Source organism: Enhydra lutris, unplaced genomic scaffold (assembly GCF_002288905.1).
Source record: "Enhydra lutris kenyoni isolate GAN:26980312 unplaced genomic scaffold, ASM228890v2 scaffoldscaffold50, whole genome shotgun sequence".
Lineage (NCBI taxonomy): Eukaryota > Metazoa > Chordata > Mammalia > Carnivora > Mustelidae > Enhydra > Enhydra lutris.
The window spans coordinates 9,389,920-9,405,433 of NW_019154134.1; the positions used below are offsets into that span (position 1 = coordinate 9,389,920).

General features: G+C 38.1%; 1 protein-coding gene across 1 annotated transcript in view; it reads left to right on the plus strand.

The window, feature by feature from the left end:
* Nucleotides 1-15,514, plus strand: part of LOC111156921 (RAB3C, member RAS oncogene family) — a 290,933-nt gene that overhangs the window by 128,366 nt on the left and 147,053 nt on the right. Inside the window, exon 3 of the mRNA XM_022518064.1 lies at nucleotides 3,644-3,762. Within this exon, the coding sequence (XP_022373772.1) occupies nucleotides 3,644-3,762 (119 nt within the window). The remainder of the gene's footprint in view (nucleotides 1-3,643; nucleotides 3,763-15,514) is intronic.

Here is a 15,514-nt window from a genome sequence, read left to right on the forward strand (position 1 = left end):
GAGTAACCGTGCAAAACCAAGCTTTGGAGCCATTCTTCTGAGCAAATTGAGAGAAGGTACCATTTTAGCCAGTTACCTTCTGAGACTGTTCACATTTAATTACATTAGTGGCACTTGACATTATAAAATGTTCCTTTCTTTCAGATAGAACCTTCTATCATCATTAGTAAATGTCAAATGTAATGAAGTGTTTTTCTGACTTCTTTTTCTTCCTGGAACCATAGGAGAGAAAATGCTAATGAGTTTGTAATTCTGAGATTGTTTTCTGTACTCAAAACCAACTTGGTGCCTGGTTTATTAGCTTAGTTTTACTCTTTTTTATTGTCTTTGCATTTGGGAAGGGAAACTACTCTCTGTTTTTCCTAATACACTACCCCTATTTGTTATGATTTCTTATTGTCCCTGAGAGCTTTTAGCTGACAACTACCTCCAATTAGATTGTGTTTCTGGGTTCGTATCAGAATGGCATAGAAGATTCTGATCCTTGCTGTGACTTATGTGCTTTCTGAAAGCTTCTATTTTTTTTTCCTTGAAAGTCGGTTTTTGTCCCCCTCTGTCTACTTTTAAATTTTCATAATGGCTATCCAACTGTGCGGATTCCTGTAACATATCAGTCATAATATAATGGGGCCTTGATTTCTGCTCTCTTAAAGATTACATACCCTCATAGACTGGAATGAATGTTTTATAATACTAGAACTAGTTTCTTTACTGTCAAAATAAAATTAACATCTTATGAAAAGGAAAGCCATCACCAAAAGAGGTCAAGAAGAAAGAGATGCCACACTTTTCCAACACACCATTTTTCAGTGTCTGTGTCAAGGACATGTCTGACAGGAAGGGTCTGGGTCAGATTTCAGCAGTGACTCAGCTGTATTGGCTGTTTTCTGCTAGAGGAAATTCAGGGGAAAGCTATCTGTTATATAGAGAAGGCAACAAGAATGGGATCCTCAACCTGTGAGATGACTACTCAGTCAAATGTTAAAAAGCTTTTTCTTTTCCAGATTTTTATCTTTTTTAATTTTTAAATATTTTTTATGACTGTAAAAAAATTTTTTTATTGGTGCATAGTTGATGCACACTGTTAGTTTCAGGTGTACCACATAATGATTAAACAAGTCTATGTGTGATGCTGTGCTCACTGAAGTGGAGCTACCGTCTGTCACCACACAGCGCTATTACTGTATGGTGGACAAGATAGCCATTTAAAGTTATTTCACAATAAGAAAGAAAAAGGTAATTCTATGGATAATGTATTCTGGAAAATAGGCATTTAAGACAAAAATAGATGTTTTAAAATAAAATGACTAGTTTTAAGATGTTTTGTTCCCCAGAAAGCTGAAATACATTACACAATCTCTGAATATACCATGATTTGTGTACATAGTCTTCGGGAATTTGGTTCTCTAAATTTCTTCTTTATTTCACAATTAGATATGCTGTTAATTGAATTAAATCCAAAGAATATGTAAGAATATCCACATAAGCTCAAGACTGGCTTCTTTCTGCCTAATAAACTTGATTATTTTTCCTAATTACATGCAGTTTGTGATATTCATGTTTAGGTCAAACATCTACATTTTCATATATATAAAATACTAAGCAAAGTACAATAAAATATTCAAATAATATCCAGGAAACTTCTATTAGGTAGGCATTTAACTTTGCAGTATTATTATCCTTGGGATTCAACTCTTTTTACAGATTAATTAGTTATTTATGTGCCTCTATATAAATAATTTAAAGTTAGATTGTTTAACATTTTTCTTAATGATTTCTTGCACCACTTGACATAATAAAGATAGTAACCTTTGGTCTCTCTGGTAAGATGCAAATATATTTCTGACTTTATTTGATTATGTATCATTTTAATTTTATTTATATCTTTTTTATATATTCAAGGAATTATTAAATTTTCATGTGGTAAAATCTATACTTTCCTTTTTGTTTTCTGCCAACGGTGATATGTTTATGTTCTGAAAGATCTTTCCCACAGATTTTGCTCTGTTTTTGCTATTTTGGGTACCATCATTGATTTCCATCCTATCTTTGGAATCTTATATCCCTAATATCACCACATAAATATCTTCTTCTAGTCAGGCCAGTCTCATCCCTGGTCCTATTGTTGGTTTCATGAAAAGTCAGCTAATTCTCAACTTTCTCTTCATGCCCCCCCTGTTCTTCTAGAATCATTTGCTGGTTTCCTCAGCCTTCTTTGATCACCCAGGGGGCTGCATAAAATATACCACATGGATTAGGAGAAAATTGTGAGCAATCTCAGGTTTCTCATGGGTTAGTCTATGGTGGAGTGTAAGCATCCAAGGTGGAGAACACCTGTGGGCGCGCATTAGCATATCCAACACGAGCCCATCCCAAGAGTGAGACCCAGGAGATATTAGTTTCATTTTGATGGTAAGGAACCTACTCTTGTGTCATCCAACACATTAGCTTCCCCTCCAAGGGCTATTAAATCTTAGGGGGAGCTAGGATGTACTCCATGTGCAAAGGAGGTATCTCTGGGAGAAGAGCAGAAAGAGGATCCAGAATAAAGTCTAAAAGAAGATAATATTTCCATCCAAAGTGCTCAGCACCTAGAGTACTAGGAAAGAGAAATCAGAGCCGGATCTCTAGGGTAAGTGGTGAAGGGGAAATCCAAGGAGCATTGTGTCGTAAACCATAGCCCAGATCCAGTGAAGACAAAGGGGCAAGGGTCAGGTGAACAGAGGAATAATTTCTTGAGCTACACTAAACAGTATATGTGACATGTATGCAGGTGACTTTAACGATATGTCTGCCATATTCCCAGATTTCACTATTGCATGTCATCTCTTCTGTGGGCCCTGAGCCTCTGTGTTTGCAAGCTGCTATCTCCCATCGTATGCTAGCCTTGCCTCCCCAGCCTTTAGGAACAGCAGCCAGTACTCAGCATTTATCAACCACTATTTGTATGCCAGGCTCTGCGTGAAGCGCTGCAAATACACTGTTTCACGTAGTCCTAGCAAACATGCTAGACTTTAGAGAGGTTTATTTACAGAGGTTTGGGGGCTTGTCCGTGTTCCCCGGCTATATAATAGGAGAGCAGGAACTCCAGGTCTATTTCCTCAAATAGCCACACAAAGCAGGTATTTTTATTCTCATTTTACAGCTGAATAAAGTAAGATTAAACTGCATCCTTTTGAAAGCAGGAAGCTGTTCATAAAATTATTCTTTTCCCCCATAGTGGCTTGTACTTAGATTATAAACACATAATGCTGGAGTTAATGAACTCTTCTGGTTTTAAACTTAACAAAAAGGTACAGATTTTCATATGTATGATCTTTTTATTTTATTATCTACAGTTATCTGCTGCCTAACAGGAATGAACATATGTAGAACATATTTTGAGCTAGATCTTGACCAAAAAAAGAATCTTTCATAATCTCGCAGAGCTGCCATATGAAAATCATGAGGGAAAACAAGACTAAAGAGATATATAGCGATACGTTGCAAGTACAATGTAGAATCTCTATTATGACTATTTCTGGAATAATTAATCACCTCCCAAAATATGTATTGCCTTATTTTTTTAGAGTTTATAATAAAAATATATATAATTAAAATTGTATAACATAATAAGAATATTTTTTAAATTGTTATTTTTTAGGACACAGCTGGCCAGGAAAGATACAGGACTATCACCACAGCCTATTACCGTGGGGCCATGGGCTTTATTTTAATGTATGACATCACAAATGAAGAATCCTTCAATGCAGTACAAGATTGGTAAGTAAGAACAAATACTCCCATCACTAATAATAATAGCGTTTTCATTCGACTTCCTCTTCTTCCTCAAAGCAATGACCACACTGCAGTGTCATATGTGTGTTTATTGTGTGTGTGATTCCCCCTTGTGCTTCAGAAAGCAGACAAATACCAACTATGCTCAGAGTCATTGTTTAAGGATTGGTAAGAAATCCTCCTAGTGATTTTTCTACATACTATACCTTCCAGTGCTTTGCAAGCAGTCATGCTTGGTTCCACAAGATTTTCAATTTTTTTTTAAATAATGAATGGTTTGGAAATGTACTGGTCTGAAATAAGGATTTGGAAACTGAACCAGTTCTTAGAATGTAGCCAGGCTCATTTCCTCATGGTCTGTGACTGCTTTCACACACAACAGCAGAGGTAAGTTGTTTTAACAGAAACCATATGGCCCACAAAGCCTGATACATTTTCTGCCTAGCTGTTGACAGTAAAAGCCTGCTGACCCCTTGTCCAGATTCATTAAATAGTTTTCCGTTTTTCTTCAAATTGAAATGTTTCAAAGGACTGAGATAAAGGCAGAGATAAAATACAAGCATGTTCTGACTCATGGCTGCATCAGCTGTGCGAAAACCCCTGGGTCTGTGGGGAATATGACTGGCAGTGGAGAGCTTGTATGGCTTCCTTCAACCTATCCTCCCAGCACCTTGGGAGGGCGAGTAGAAGAGCTGATGGGCATGGTTGGGGATTCAAGCAGCAGGGCTGAGCAGAGTTGCTTTCCTGTGGCAAGAGTCTAGCTAGAGCTCTGTGTGGTAGGAGGAGAAAAATGGCGCTCCTGCTGCTAGTACCAGGCCTGAACAGCCATCACGTTTTAACTGCCAACAATCACAGCTCGGCTTATGTAAGGGAAGAGTAGTCATATAAAAGGGAAATAAACTGCATTCATTTTTTTTCTGTTTTGCATCGTAATATTATCCAAAGTCATTTTTTACATGTGTTATCAGCTCAATGAATGTCAGATGTTTTTAAAAACTTTAATTTGCTTTAGATTATTTCTTTTAAATTTTAATTGTTCATCTGAGAAAACACCTACCTCTCTCCTACTTACACACACAGATGCGCACATACTTACAGTATAAGAAATAATGCATTTACAGGAGCCACTCAAAAAGGAAATATATAGCTATAAACTGAAAAGGGTGAGCTTGGGACTGTATGAAAAAGTAATTATTAAAGAAGGCTTAAGTCCTCTTCTTTTTAGTAAACTGAATATTGTAAAAATGCCAGTTCTTCTCAAATTAATTCATAGATTCAAGGCAACCCCAATTAAATAACGACAGGTCTGTTACAAAATGGAATGAAACAGAGAGTCCAAACATAGCCACAAATCCATCTGGGGGTTTAGTTTATGATGAAAGTACCATTTCAGATTACTGACAGAAAGGTTTGTTCAATTAATCATGTGGTGATATCTGGTAAATTATCACACAGAGCTCAGGCATACATACTGCTTTGCAAAATGGCCATTTTAAACTCAATTCTTTCCTCTCAGGAAAGTTGACACCCAGTGCTCCCAGACAGGAGGTGTTCGTGAATCACATTCCAAACTTCAGGGTCACAGATGCTGTGTGCACCCATACTTCTTGCCCTGTTGTTTCAGTGAAAGTTATAGGACTACTGAGAATACTGAGAATTGAGTTTATTTAAACCAAATGGCAACATGACCAGGAACCAAGCTCTCTATACTTCTGGCTCATGGCATAAATGCCATGGAGAAGTTCAGCTTCCGCATGTCCTATCTCACACCTTCCCTTGCTCACCCTGGCCAGCACAGCTTCATCCCCATCAACGCTTTCTCCCTGTGCACAGATGACCTGCCCTTACCAGTTTTCCTCTGCCTCAAATTCCCTATTTGACTCTTTATCACTTTCCTTTTTTGAGGCTCTGTCCCCCCACCTTTTTTTGAGAGGTGTGTTTTCCAGATTATTTTTGTCTCTCCCTAGGACTGCTTCTCTTTCTACTTCCAAGATTTCCTTCACCCAGCCAAGGGCAAGCATACCCCCATGATTTTTTCTATTGGGCTCATTTTTCCTTTCCTTGGCTATCCTATCCTCTCTCACACATCATTTATCACGTACACCAGATAGCTCCCAAGTTTACATTCCTGGCTCCAGTCTGTGTTCGAAACTGCAGTGTTGCATTTCCAGGTGCCCAAAATATTTCTTCACCTGGATATCCTGCTGGTGCCTCAGAATCAATTATCTCTGCATAAAATTGCTTGCCTTCCTGACATCATTATTTCTTCTCATTGACACCACAACACTCTGTCACCCTGGGTCCACCCTGAATCCAGTTCTAACCTCCTGCCATCCCAATCAGAAACTTGATCTTGCGTATTCATTTTTTCTGAATATCTTTTGATTCTGCTCCTGCCTCTCCATTCCTGCTATGACTGTCATTGCTCCTTTTCTTCTTGTTGTTTGCTTCTCCCCTCATAACAGCCTTCTAACTGATCTTTCTCCCTTGTCTCAAGACACCCTATCCCACTGCTGCTGTAAGTCTTCCAGAAGATCATAATCCTAAACCCCTGCCCCAAAGCCATGACTTACCATCACTACTGAATTAGTTAAAACTTCTTTAGCCTGACTTTCAGAATACCACATCATAGAACCACTATACTTTTATTCTTCTCACAAACATAGAGGCAACCTGATCTAGTCATGGTTTCTAGAGCCCAGCCTTAACTCCTAAACTTTGTGGGGTTTTGCTTTGATATCACCCCCTGCTTTGCCTAGCTTCTTCAGAGCTTACCCCTTCCATTTCCCAGCACATCTAGATCTGTCAAAAACCAACAGAATCAATCCTTACGCACTCTTTTTCCCCCCATCCTCAGTTGTATGATCATTATCATCAGGGGGTGTTTATTCACTCCACAAACATCTATTGAGCACCCCCTCTTTGACAATCTGCCAAACATTGCATTTATGCCAGCATTTACTATCCCAGTTTAGGGACCCACCCTCTTCCCATTTTCTGATATAGAAATCTGAGCAGTATTTTTGATTTCCCTCTTTTACACATCATATCTCATTGACTACCAAGCCCAGTAATTTTGACTTTCTGAATGCCTCTCAAATCTATTCTTACCCTTTATTGCCACTGTCTTCTTCTGGACTGTCATTGGCTATCTTGTCTTTTTACTTTTAGGTCCAACCCACTCCATATCCTATATCATACTGCCATCAGAGCTAGTAAACTTTAACATGTCTTTTTTTTTTTTTTAAGAGATTTATTTATTTATTTTGGAAAGACAGAAAGAGAGAGACAGAGAACATTCGAGTGGAGGGGAGGGACAGAGAAAGGGGGAGAGAATCTCAAGCACACTCCCTGTTGAACATGGAGCCTTACATGGGGCTCCATCCCATGACCCTGAGCTCATGACCTAAGCCAAAACCGAGAGTCAGATGTTCAACTGACTGAGCCACCCAGGAAGCCCTGAATGTTAACATGTCTTAAAAATAAATCTTCAGTAATAAACCTGGCCATATGTATTTTTAAAAACCCACATGTGTCACTAACATCATCTCCTACCACTGTCCCCCCTGGTCCTGTATGTCAGCCAGACAGCTTTGTTCAATTTACAGATGTTTGATACCTCTAATACCTCTGTGCTTCTGCTTAGAAACCTTCTCTGTTATCTTTCCAACTCTTATTCACTTTTTAAGGACAGCTCAAATATCAACTCTTGTCTACAACTTTTGAAGATACTACTACCCCCCTTCCTACCCATCCCAATTTCCAATCCTTATGTCTGCATGCATCTACCTTAGCACTTTCTACAGACTGCATACAGAACCTAGTAGACCCTGCTGTTATTTGATTACATCTTTTCTTCTGTATTAGACTGTGAGTTTATTAATCTTGTTTCTCTAGTACTGAATACAATACAATCCTATACCTTTTTTTTCTGAATTTTTATTGTAAAATATTTGTACCAAAATTTACAACCCTAATCATTTTTTTTCAATATACAGTTAGTGGTATTAAATGCATTTTTAGTGTTGTCACAACCTTCATTACCATCCATCTCCAGAACCCTTCATCTTGTGGAACTGAGATTCTACATTTTTTAAATAATACTTCCCCTTCTTTCCTCTCCTCAGCCTCTAACAACCACCATTCTGCTTTCTATCTCTATGAATTTGACTATTCTGTGGTCAGATGATGTACTTACCTCATATAAGTTGAATCATAAAGTAATCTCTTACTGTACAATGTCTATTTTGGATGGATGATCTAAGGAACTATAGAGGTTCTCATCTGTTGTTGATAGCCCATCAGAAAATGTAAAATTACTTCAGACTGACATAGTCGGGATTTAAGGGTTCTATTCTTCCTCCTAACAGAAGATTTAATATTGTTATGCCCATTGCTGCTATGGCACTCATTATTTTCAACTTTGTGTTGTTCTGAAGTATATAATTTTCTTAAGTTCTTAATAGATTGCAAATTATTTGCAGAGCAAAAATGTCTCACTTATTTGTGTTCCCCACTTAACATAAGTAACATCACAAAACAGATATTTTAAAAGTTATTCTCACCTGAAAAAACTGAGTCAAAAAGCTTGGAAAATGTTTAAGAAATAAAAACAGAGAGGCGCCTGGGTGGCTCAGTGGTTAAGCCTCTGCCTTCAGCTCAGGTCATGATCTCAGGGTCCTGGGATCGAGTCCCGCATTGGGCTCTCTGCTCACCAGGGAACCTGCTTCCCTCTCTCTCTGCTTGCCTCTCTGCCTACTTGTGATCTCTCTATCAAATAAATAAAATCTGGAAAAAAAAATAAAAACAGAATTGCATAGTAAGAAAAAAAAAAAACCTGTTTAGGAAAAAAAAAAAAAAATCCAGTTCAGCATTTCCTACTTGTTTTACATATATGACATTAGTAAGTAGTAGTACTCGAGAAAGGAGGAAGCTTCATATAGTAGTGAATTTCTATAGTAGGAAATGAAGCCTTCTCAAAAAAAACAAGCACAAAGGGACATATTCTCTAAATTACTAGTCTCCAAGTGCTGATCTTTAGGTGGCCAAAAAGAAAAAAGCCTAGGAAAACATATATAGCAAAAAATAAGAAATTAATTGAGACTGATTTACACCTAACATTTCAAATACTCTGACGAAGTGCGCTTCAATTGCACCAAAAGGAAAGAAAATGATTTTTGGCTGTGATCTCAGTAAAATTCTTAAACCAACTATAGGGACATTCAGATTAAGTGTTAAATTTCTTAGAATTTCATTACACATAAATTCTAATGTGTTAAGAAGCCAGATGTAGAGATTTAGAGAGAATAGCGACAAGCTAGCAGGTCATGTTGAGGAAATGGCGGCTATCCTTTTTTTGAAAACACATTAGACTGTGGTTTCAATTTTCCAGTGAAATTTTATTTGGGGAATTAAAAATATCCTCCTTCCTTTGGCCAAATTCCACAATTTTATAAAATGAAGCTCACTGTAAGCTTACTTATAAATTTATCCAGAGTCTACAAATATTCAAAAAGAATGTGAGGAAAGAAACACCAAAGATACATACAATATACTTAATAAAATAGGATTAGAGAGTGACTCCCAAGAATCAGGAGCAAATAATTGTTTTAGCCCTCATGCCCTAGAAGTGGGGTGGAAAAAACTTACATGCTAATTCTTGATTGTGAAGTGTAAGGTCTCAAGGCAGCAATAGTGAGGAGTCCACATTCCATGTACATGGATGACTCACTGTAGTAGCAGTAGGGAAGTTTCTGTGTAGGAGGCAAGAAACTGTGGCATTGGCCTGAGGTAACCTGCTTTGGGTGATGCCTTTGTCATATTGGATAAAGAGAGGTGGTAGTTGAGCCGAGCCCTTACAGAGTGTGTCATGGGAGCCATATAGCAAGTGGGCAAGAGCCACCTCAGATGGATGAAGCAAGAAGATCTGAGGGGCCACATAAAAGGTGTCAGAGAAAATTTAAAAGCTTATGGAAATCCAAAGGATAAAATGGAATGAAATTTAATTCTGAGACTCTTGGAAATCAAGGTGAAAATCAAGGCTAGGGGGAAAAGTAAATGGTATATTCAGTATATTCTATAGCTTTCATTATAGGAAGAGGAGAAAATACCACACCAATCCCCCAGGGTGAAGATAGTTTTCTTTGAATTAAATTCTGATGGAAATGTCTTTTATTGGGGGCACATTGGTTTATGTCAACAATGGCTTTTACAACTAGTACTGAAAAGACCTCAGGAGACACCTTTCTTACGGTATCCTCAGAACCCAGGAGGCAAACATTAGATCATCTTCAATGAAGGCCCACATGAGAAGCTAGGCAAATACTGTATTCTGAATACATTAACTTTTTTTGGTCTTTAGCTATCTAAGAATTGAATGGTAACCACTCAAGGGAATGCTTGGATTCCATGCTACCTCGTCTATCTTCCTTAAATATTATTTTTCTATCCTATACATTAGGTGGAAGAAAGTGTGAGGTTGTATACTCTGAAGAAGGCCTCAGACACTAATATTGCATCCAGTATTTTGTAATACAAATACTGACCTTGTATTAGAATTGTTAACAAATCTAGTTTTTGAACTTTTTTCAGTCTCTTGAACTTCTCATACCTCTGGCTTTCTCTTCCTCAGGGCCTTTGCACATGCTCTGCTTTCTATAATAAACCACATTCCTCCAACCCAAGATCAAGACAGTTTCTTCTCATCCTTCAGATCTCAGGTTGTCCATCATTTTCTCTGATATTTTTTCAAATACCATATTCTTTTAGTTTCTTCTGTAGTATACTCTCAAACACTATCACCCATGTATCTTATAACATATTTTAAGTGTTCATTTAGTGCTCTATTTTCCTGCTGAATTCCAAGTTTCTTGAAAAAAAGGACTATGCTTGTCTTCTTCACCTTTGTATCCCATTGTCTACTCTAGGGAATGGCACCAAGTGGCCACTTAAGAAATATTTATTGAATGAGTGAGTGAAACTTGCATGGAGAATGTGCATCTCCTGAAGCTATTGGAATTGATTGGAATGTTTTATAAAAAGATGTGGGAAAGTAAGGTGGCTGTAAACATTCATATTAGGAACTCCAACGAGGCTTACAACATTCTTCGGATTTGTCCACACTGTGAAATTATGTGTAAATCATGATCAGTGAGTAGAATTTGCCAGATCCCCATTTGCTTAAACCTGTAGTTTGTTAGGGAGCAAACTGTGTGCAGTTGTAAAGTCAAGGGTAGGAATTTAGTGGCTCCATTAGATGAGAAAAGAGAAGTTACCTCTTATTTAAAAAATAATAATAATAATAGTGTTCCGGCTTTGACTTCTCCTATAGGCTTTGGTTTAAGAAACAAATTAAATAAATGGTTAGAGAGACAAGTCCCAAATAGACTTAAATAGTTCTAGAAACACAAAATCACCACTGAAAATGTCACTGCCTTTGAAATGTTTCTCAGATGAGTGGTGGCCAGAGAGTTCCCTAGGTCTCAGTTGGAGCATGACTCCAGGTGTACGGAATGTGGATCCCTTGTCCAGGCTTTTCCTAAACATCCAACACCAAGACTCAACTGTCTATGCCTACTGCAGTGCCTTTCAACTTGACTTGACTCTTCCCTTTCCTTTATTTAAATGCATTTCTGTTCTAAGTATGGCATGGCCACAGGCTGCTGTATTCCTGTAGGAGAATGTCACTGACTTCTCTTCCCCCACCTTATTTATTTACATTTGGCTTTTTTATAACACAATGAGGAACTCTAAATATAAGTTTGTTTTTATGGTTTTTGTGGGGTTTTTCTTTTTTTTTTTTTTTTTGAGGCAGGAAATCTGGTGAGCAGATTGATATTTTTTAAAAACCACCAGACGGAGGGTGAAAGTCTAACACCATCTTCCCACCAGTTTTAAATAATTCATTTCTATGACGTTCAGGGTACCATTGCAGATGTGCTAGAACAGGAATGAAGCTTCACCTTCAAATATTCTTTTCCTCTGCAATCTTTTGTTATCCAAAAATGGATAATGGTCTTAAATGAAGATGACATCGTGTTCAATATGAAAGAACTTTTAACTGGTAATAACAACTAAGATAAGATGAATAATTGCTAAGCCTTTGTTCATGGCTTCCTAACCTTGTTCCAGGGTCCTATCAACTGCAAAGTTGGTTCTGTCACAGCTCAGAGTGAGCAGTGGTAGGATTAGAATGTAGATGTGTGATGCCAAGGTCACCCCCACCCCACACTGGGCATCAAGGGTCTTTCTTCTCCTCTCTCTCTCTTTCTCATTTCTCACTTCTCACTCTTTCATTGTTGTTGTGACCCAGCCTTAAGCCATTTTCCTCTACGGATAACCCAACTTACCCTCAAGCTTCTATTTAAAGGATAGATAGCTCCTAATCCACAACTCCTTCCAACAAACCTGAAATAAACAAACACCCTGTCCCCTCAACTGTCCTTTGCATCTCCTTTTTGGTTTACCAGGGCGAAAACATCGGGGTTAATCTCAACTCCTTATTTTCTGACACCCCACATCCACTACTTCAAAAAATACTATTGTATCTTGGCTCTAATCTCAAAGTACAGTCCACTCTTGTTGTTCAAAGTTGTTATACTCCATGAAGTCACCAAAAATGTTCAGTTGGTGAATACTGAATTGTTGTTCCATAGCGAAAGTAGAGAGTCAGTTTCCTGTGGGCCTCTGGTCACATTTTTGCCAGCGAATCAATATGTGCTTGGTTTTAGGTGTGTTTCTACTTAAAGACACTTTAATGTATTTTGTTGATTCGTGAACATTGAAGTCATGGCCAACAGCAGGAAGCTCGTGCCTAAGTGAAGTGTGTCTGACACACGTATTCCTGCACGGCCATACTTCAGTCTTTTTGCACTTTGGGAACACCAGACAGCACCTGGGCTTTATGCTTGGAGGTCATTTAAATCACCAACAAAAAGCACAAAAGGTGAAAAGTATGGCACTAAGCATATTGCAAAAAAAAAAAAAGGTGAAAAGTGTGGCACTATTTACAGAAGACTGAAACAAGGCAGAGCATGGTCTTTTTCAGTCTCTGCTGGGAATATATGCATCAGACCACTCTGATTTTTCATCACTTTGCTTATGTCTGCAAATGTCTGTGAGAGCGCTGTGAGTATTTATTTGGGGATTACAAATAAATTTTAGCAAGTAGGCAAATTTGCAAATATGGAATCCATGAATAATGAGAACCAATTTCATATCCAGAATCCCATCACTGCCCACCATTTCTACTGTGTTTTAGTTTGCTCAGGCTGCTGTAGCAAGGTCCATGACTGGGTAGCTAAATAAGAGAAATTTATTGTCTCACAGTTCTGGGGCTCTAAGTCCCAGATCAGATTATTGGTGGGGCTGGTTCCTGAGAACACAAGAATGGATCTGTTTCAGACCTTTCTTCTAGCTTCTAGTAGCCTCAGGCATACCATGGCTTATAGATGGCTATCTGCTTCCTGTGTTTTCATATCATCTTTCCTTTGTATATGTCTCCCTCTGTGACCAACTTTATCCTTTTTTTTTCCCCCTAAGATTTTTATTTATTTGAGAAAGAGAGAGATCGAACAAGAGAGAGCAAGAGAGCACAAGCAGGGAGTGTGGCAGAGGGAGAGGGAGAAGCAGGCTCCCATTGAACAGGGATCCCATCTCAGGCTCGAGCCCAGGACCCTGGGATCATGACCTGAGCCGAAGGCAGACACTTAACCGACAAAGCCATGCAGGTGCCCCCAAAATTATCTTTTCTATAAAGATACAGTAATATTAGATCTGGACCTGCCTTAAAGACCTTATCTTAACTTGATCATCTGTAAATGCCTAATTCTAATATGGCCACATTCACAGGTACTTAGGATTAGAGCTTCAGTATTTCTGGAGGAATACAATTCAACCCATAGCATACTGATATCACCACCATGATATCGTGCCACCATCCTGTCCTGTCTGGATTGTTGCTATGGCCTGACCGATCATCCTGCTTCTACCACTGTCCCTGCCCCCAGAATCTTCCCAGCGCAGAGAGGGAGCTTTTCAAACTGTAAATCAGATCATGTCGCTTTTTTTTAACCCAGACTTTCACAGCATTACACCCCTCCTGGAATAAAGCTCAAGTCCTTACAAGAGGCTACGAGATCCTGTGCAACTGACTCACCACCTCTCTGATCTCACCTTCTCCTGTTCTTCCTCTCTTGCACCCTGGCCCAGCCACAACAGCCTCTTTGCTATTCCTTGAACATACCAGACATGCTGCTTCTTCCTCAGGGCATTGGACCTCCTTTGCTCGCTGCTTAGAAGTTTCTTTCCCAGATATCCTTATGGGTCTCCCCTCACCTGATGGTCTTCACTATAATGTCACCTTCCGAACAAGACCTTTTATATAGCCCACCCTATTTTATATTGCAACCCTTTTTTACTTTATAACTTACTTATTTATCACATCTGTCTCTACAATAAGAATGCTAGCTTCAGAACAGTAATTTCTTTCTTTTTATGCAGTATTATGTCTTATGTATCCAGGACAGTCCCTACCACATAGTAGGTATTCAACACATATTTGCTGAGCAAATGAATAGATGAATAACAGAGACAGAAGTATATGGGACTGGATTTTCTTCATTTTCTGTCTTTATAGTCCACACAGTTCATGGCATATATCAGTTATGTCCAACAAAATATTGGTGGCGAGGGCCAGGTAGTATCAGGCCATTATGATGAAAATAATCAATACTTTCAATTCAAACATAGTAATAAGGAGGTAATGCCTATTTTATTAAAATTTTGTCTATATTATAAAATTCCCTAGCTTCTCAGTAGAATGGAGGGGATTTATGGGTAGAATTGATAAATAGAAATTAAAATGTTTTAGCATACATATGGTGCAAAGTGACTTGAAGTTACCTGGTTACTTTTGTAGTACGTTCTATCTCTAAAATGGTTTGGTTTGGAGTTGTGTTTGTTTTTGGAAAAGAGAGTATATTTGGGGCTTAGGTTAGTACAACAAGTGCATAGCACGTATTTCAGAGTACCTAAAGAGAATTAGAAGTGTCATCTAACCCAATGGGAAATATTTGCTCATCTCTCATGGCCTCAGTTCAAAGTTTTTCTTACTGTTTCTGTTTCCAATTAACCAAATGTTTGCCTCTGGGTTTTCTTGTTTCTTTGTTTTTTCCACTTACTCTTTCATTTACTGTAGTTGATTCTGGCTTATCTCAATGAATTCCCCCAACTGGAAATTGAGATAAAAATTAGCTGCATGAAGAATACAGGCATGGTACAAAATGTAAAGCCTTGAATTAAAGATTTTAATTAAGCATTTCATTTTACCCACTATCTGCCCAGACCTGTAAGGCAAACATTGGATCATATTTTGGTCAGAGAGAATCTTTTTTTTTTTTCTTTTCTTTTCTCTTATTTTATTTTCTTTCCTTTCTCTTTTTTCTTTCCTTCTTTCTTTCCTTAACCTGGAAATAGCAAAATTTTGAAGACTGAAACTTGTTCTGTATGACTTGGTGTTTTGTTACTTAACTAACCTTAACTGTACTCCAAGGTGGTAATTACTATTCTATAAATATTAACACTAAACCAAAAGCTAGAAGCTAAATTTTAGTTTCTGCAACCTTACCCCAGTCAGGCTATATAGGGAATATAAGATTAAATAAAAAACTTGGACTCTTAGGTGAAAGATATTACTATTTGTTCTGCTTCACTTGCCCTCTGAAAATATACTTCCTGG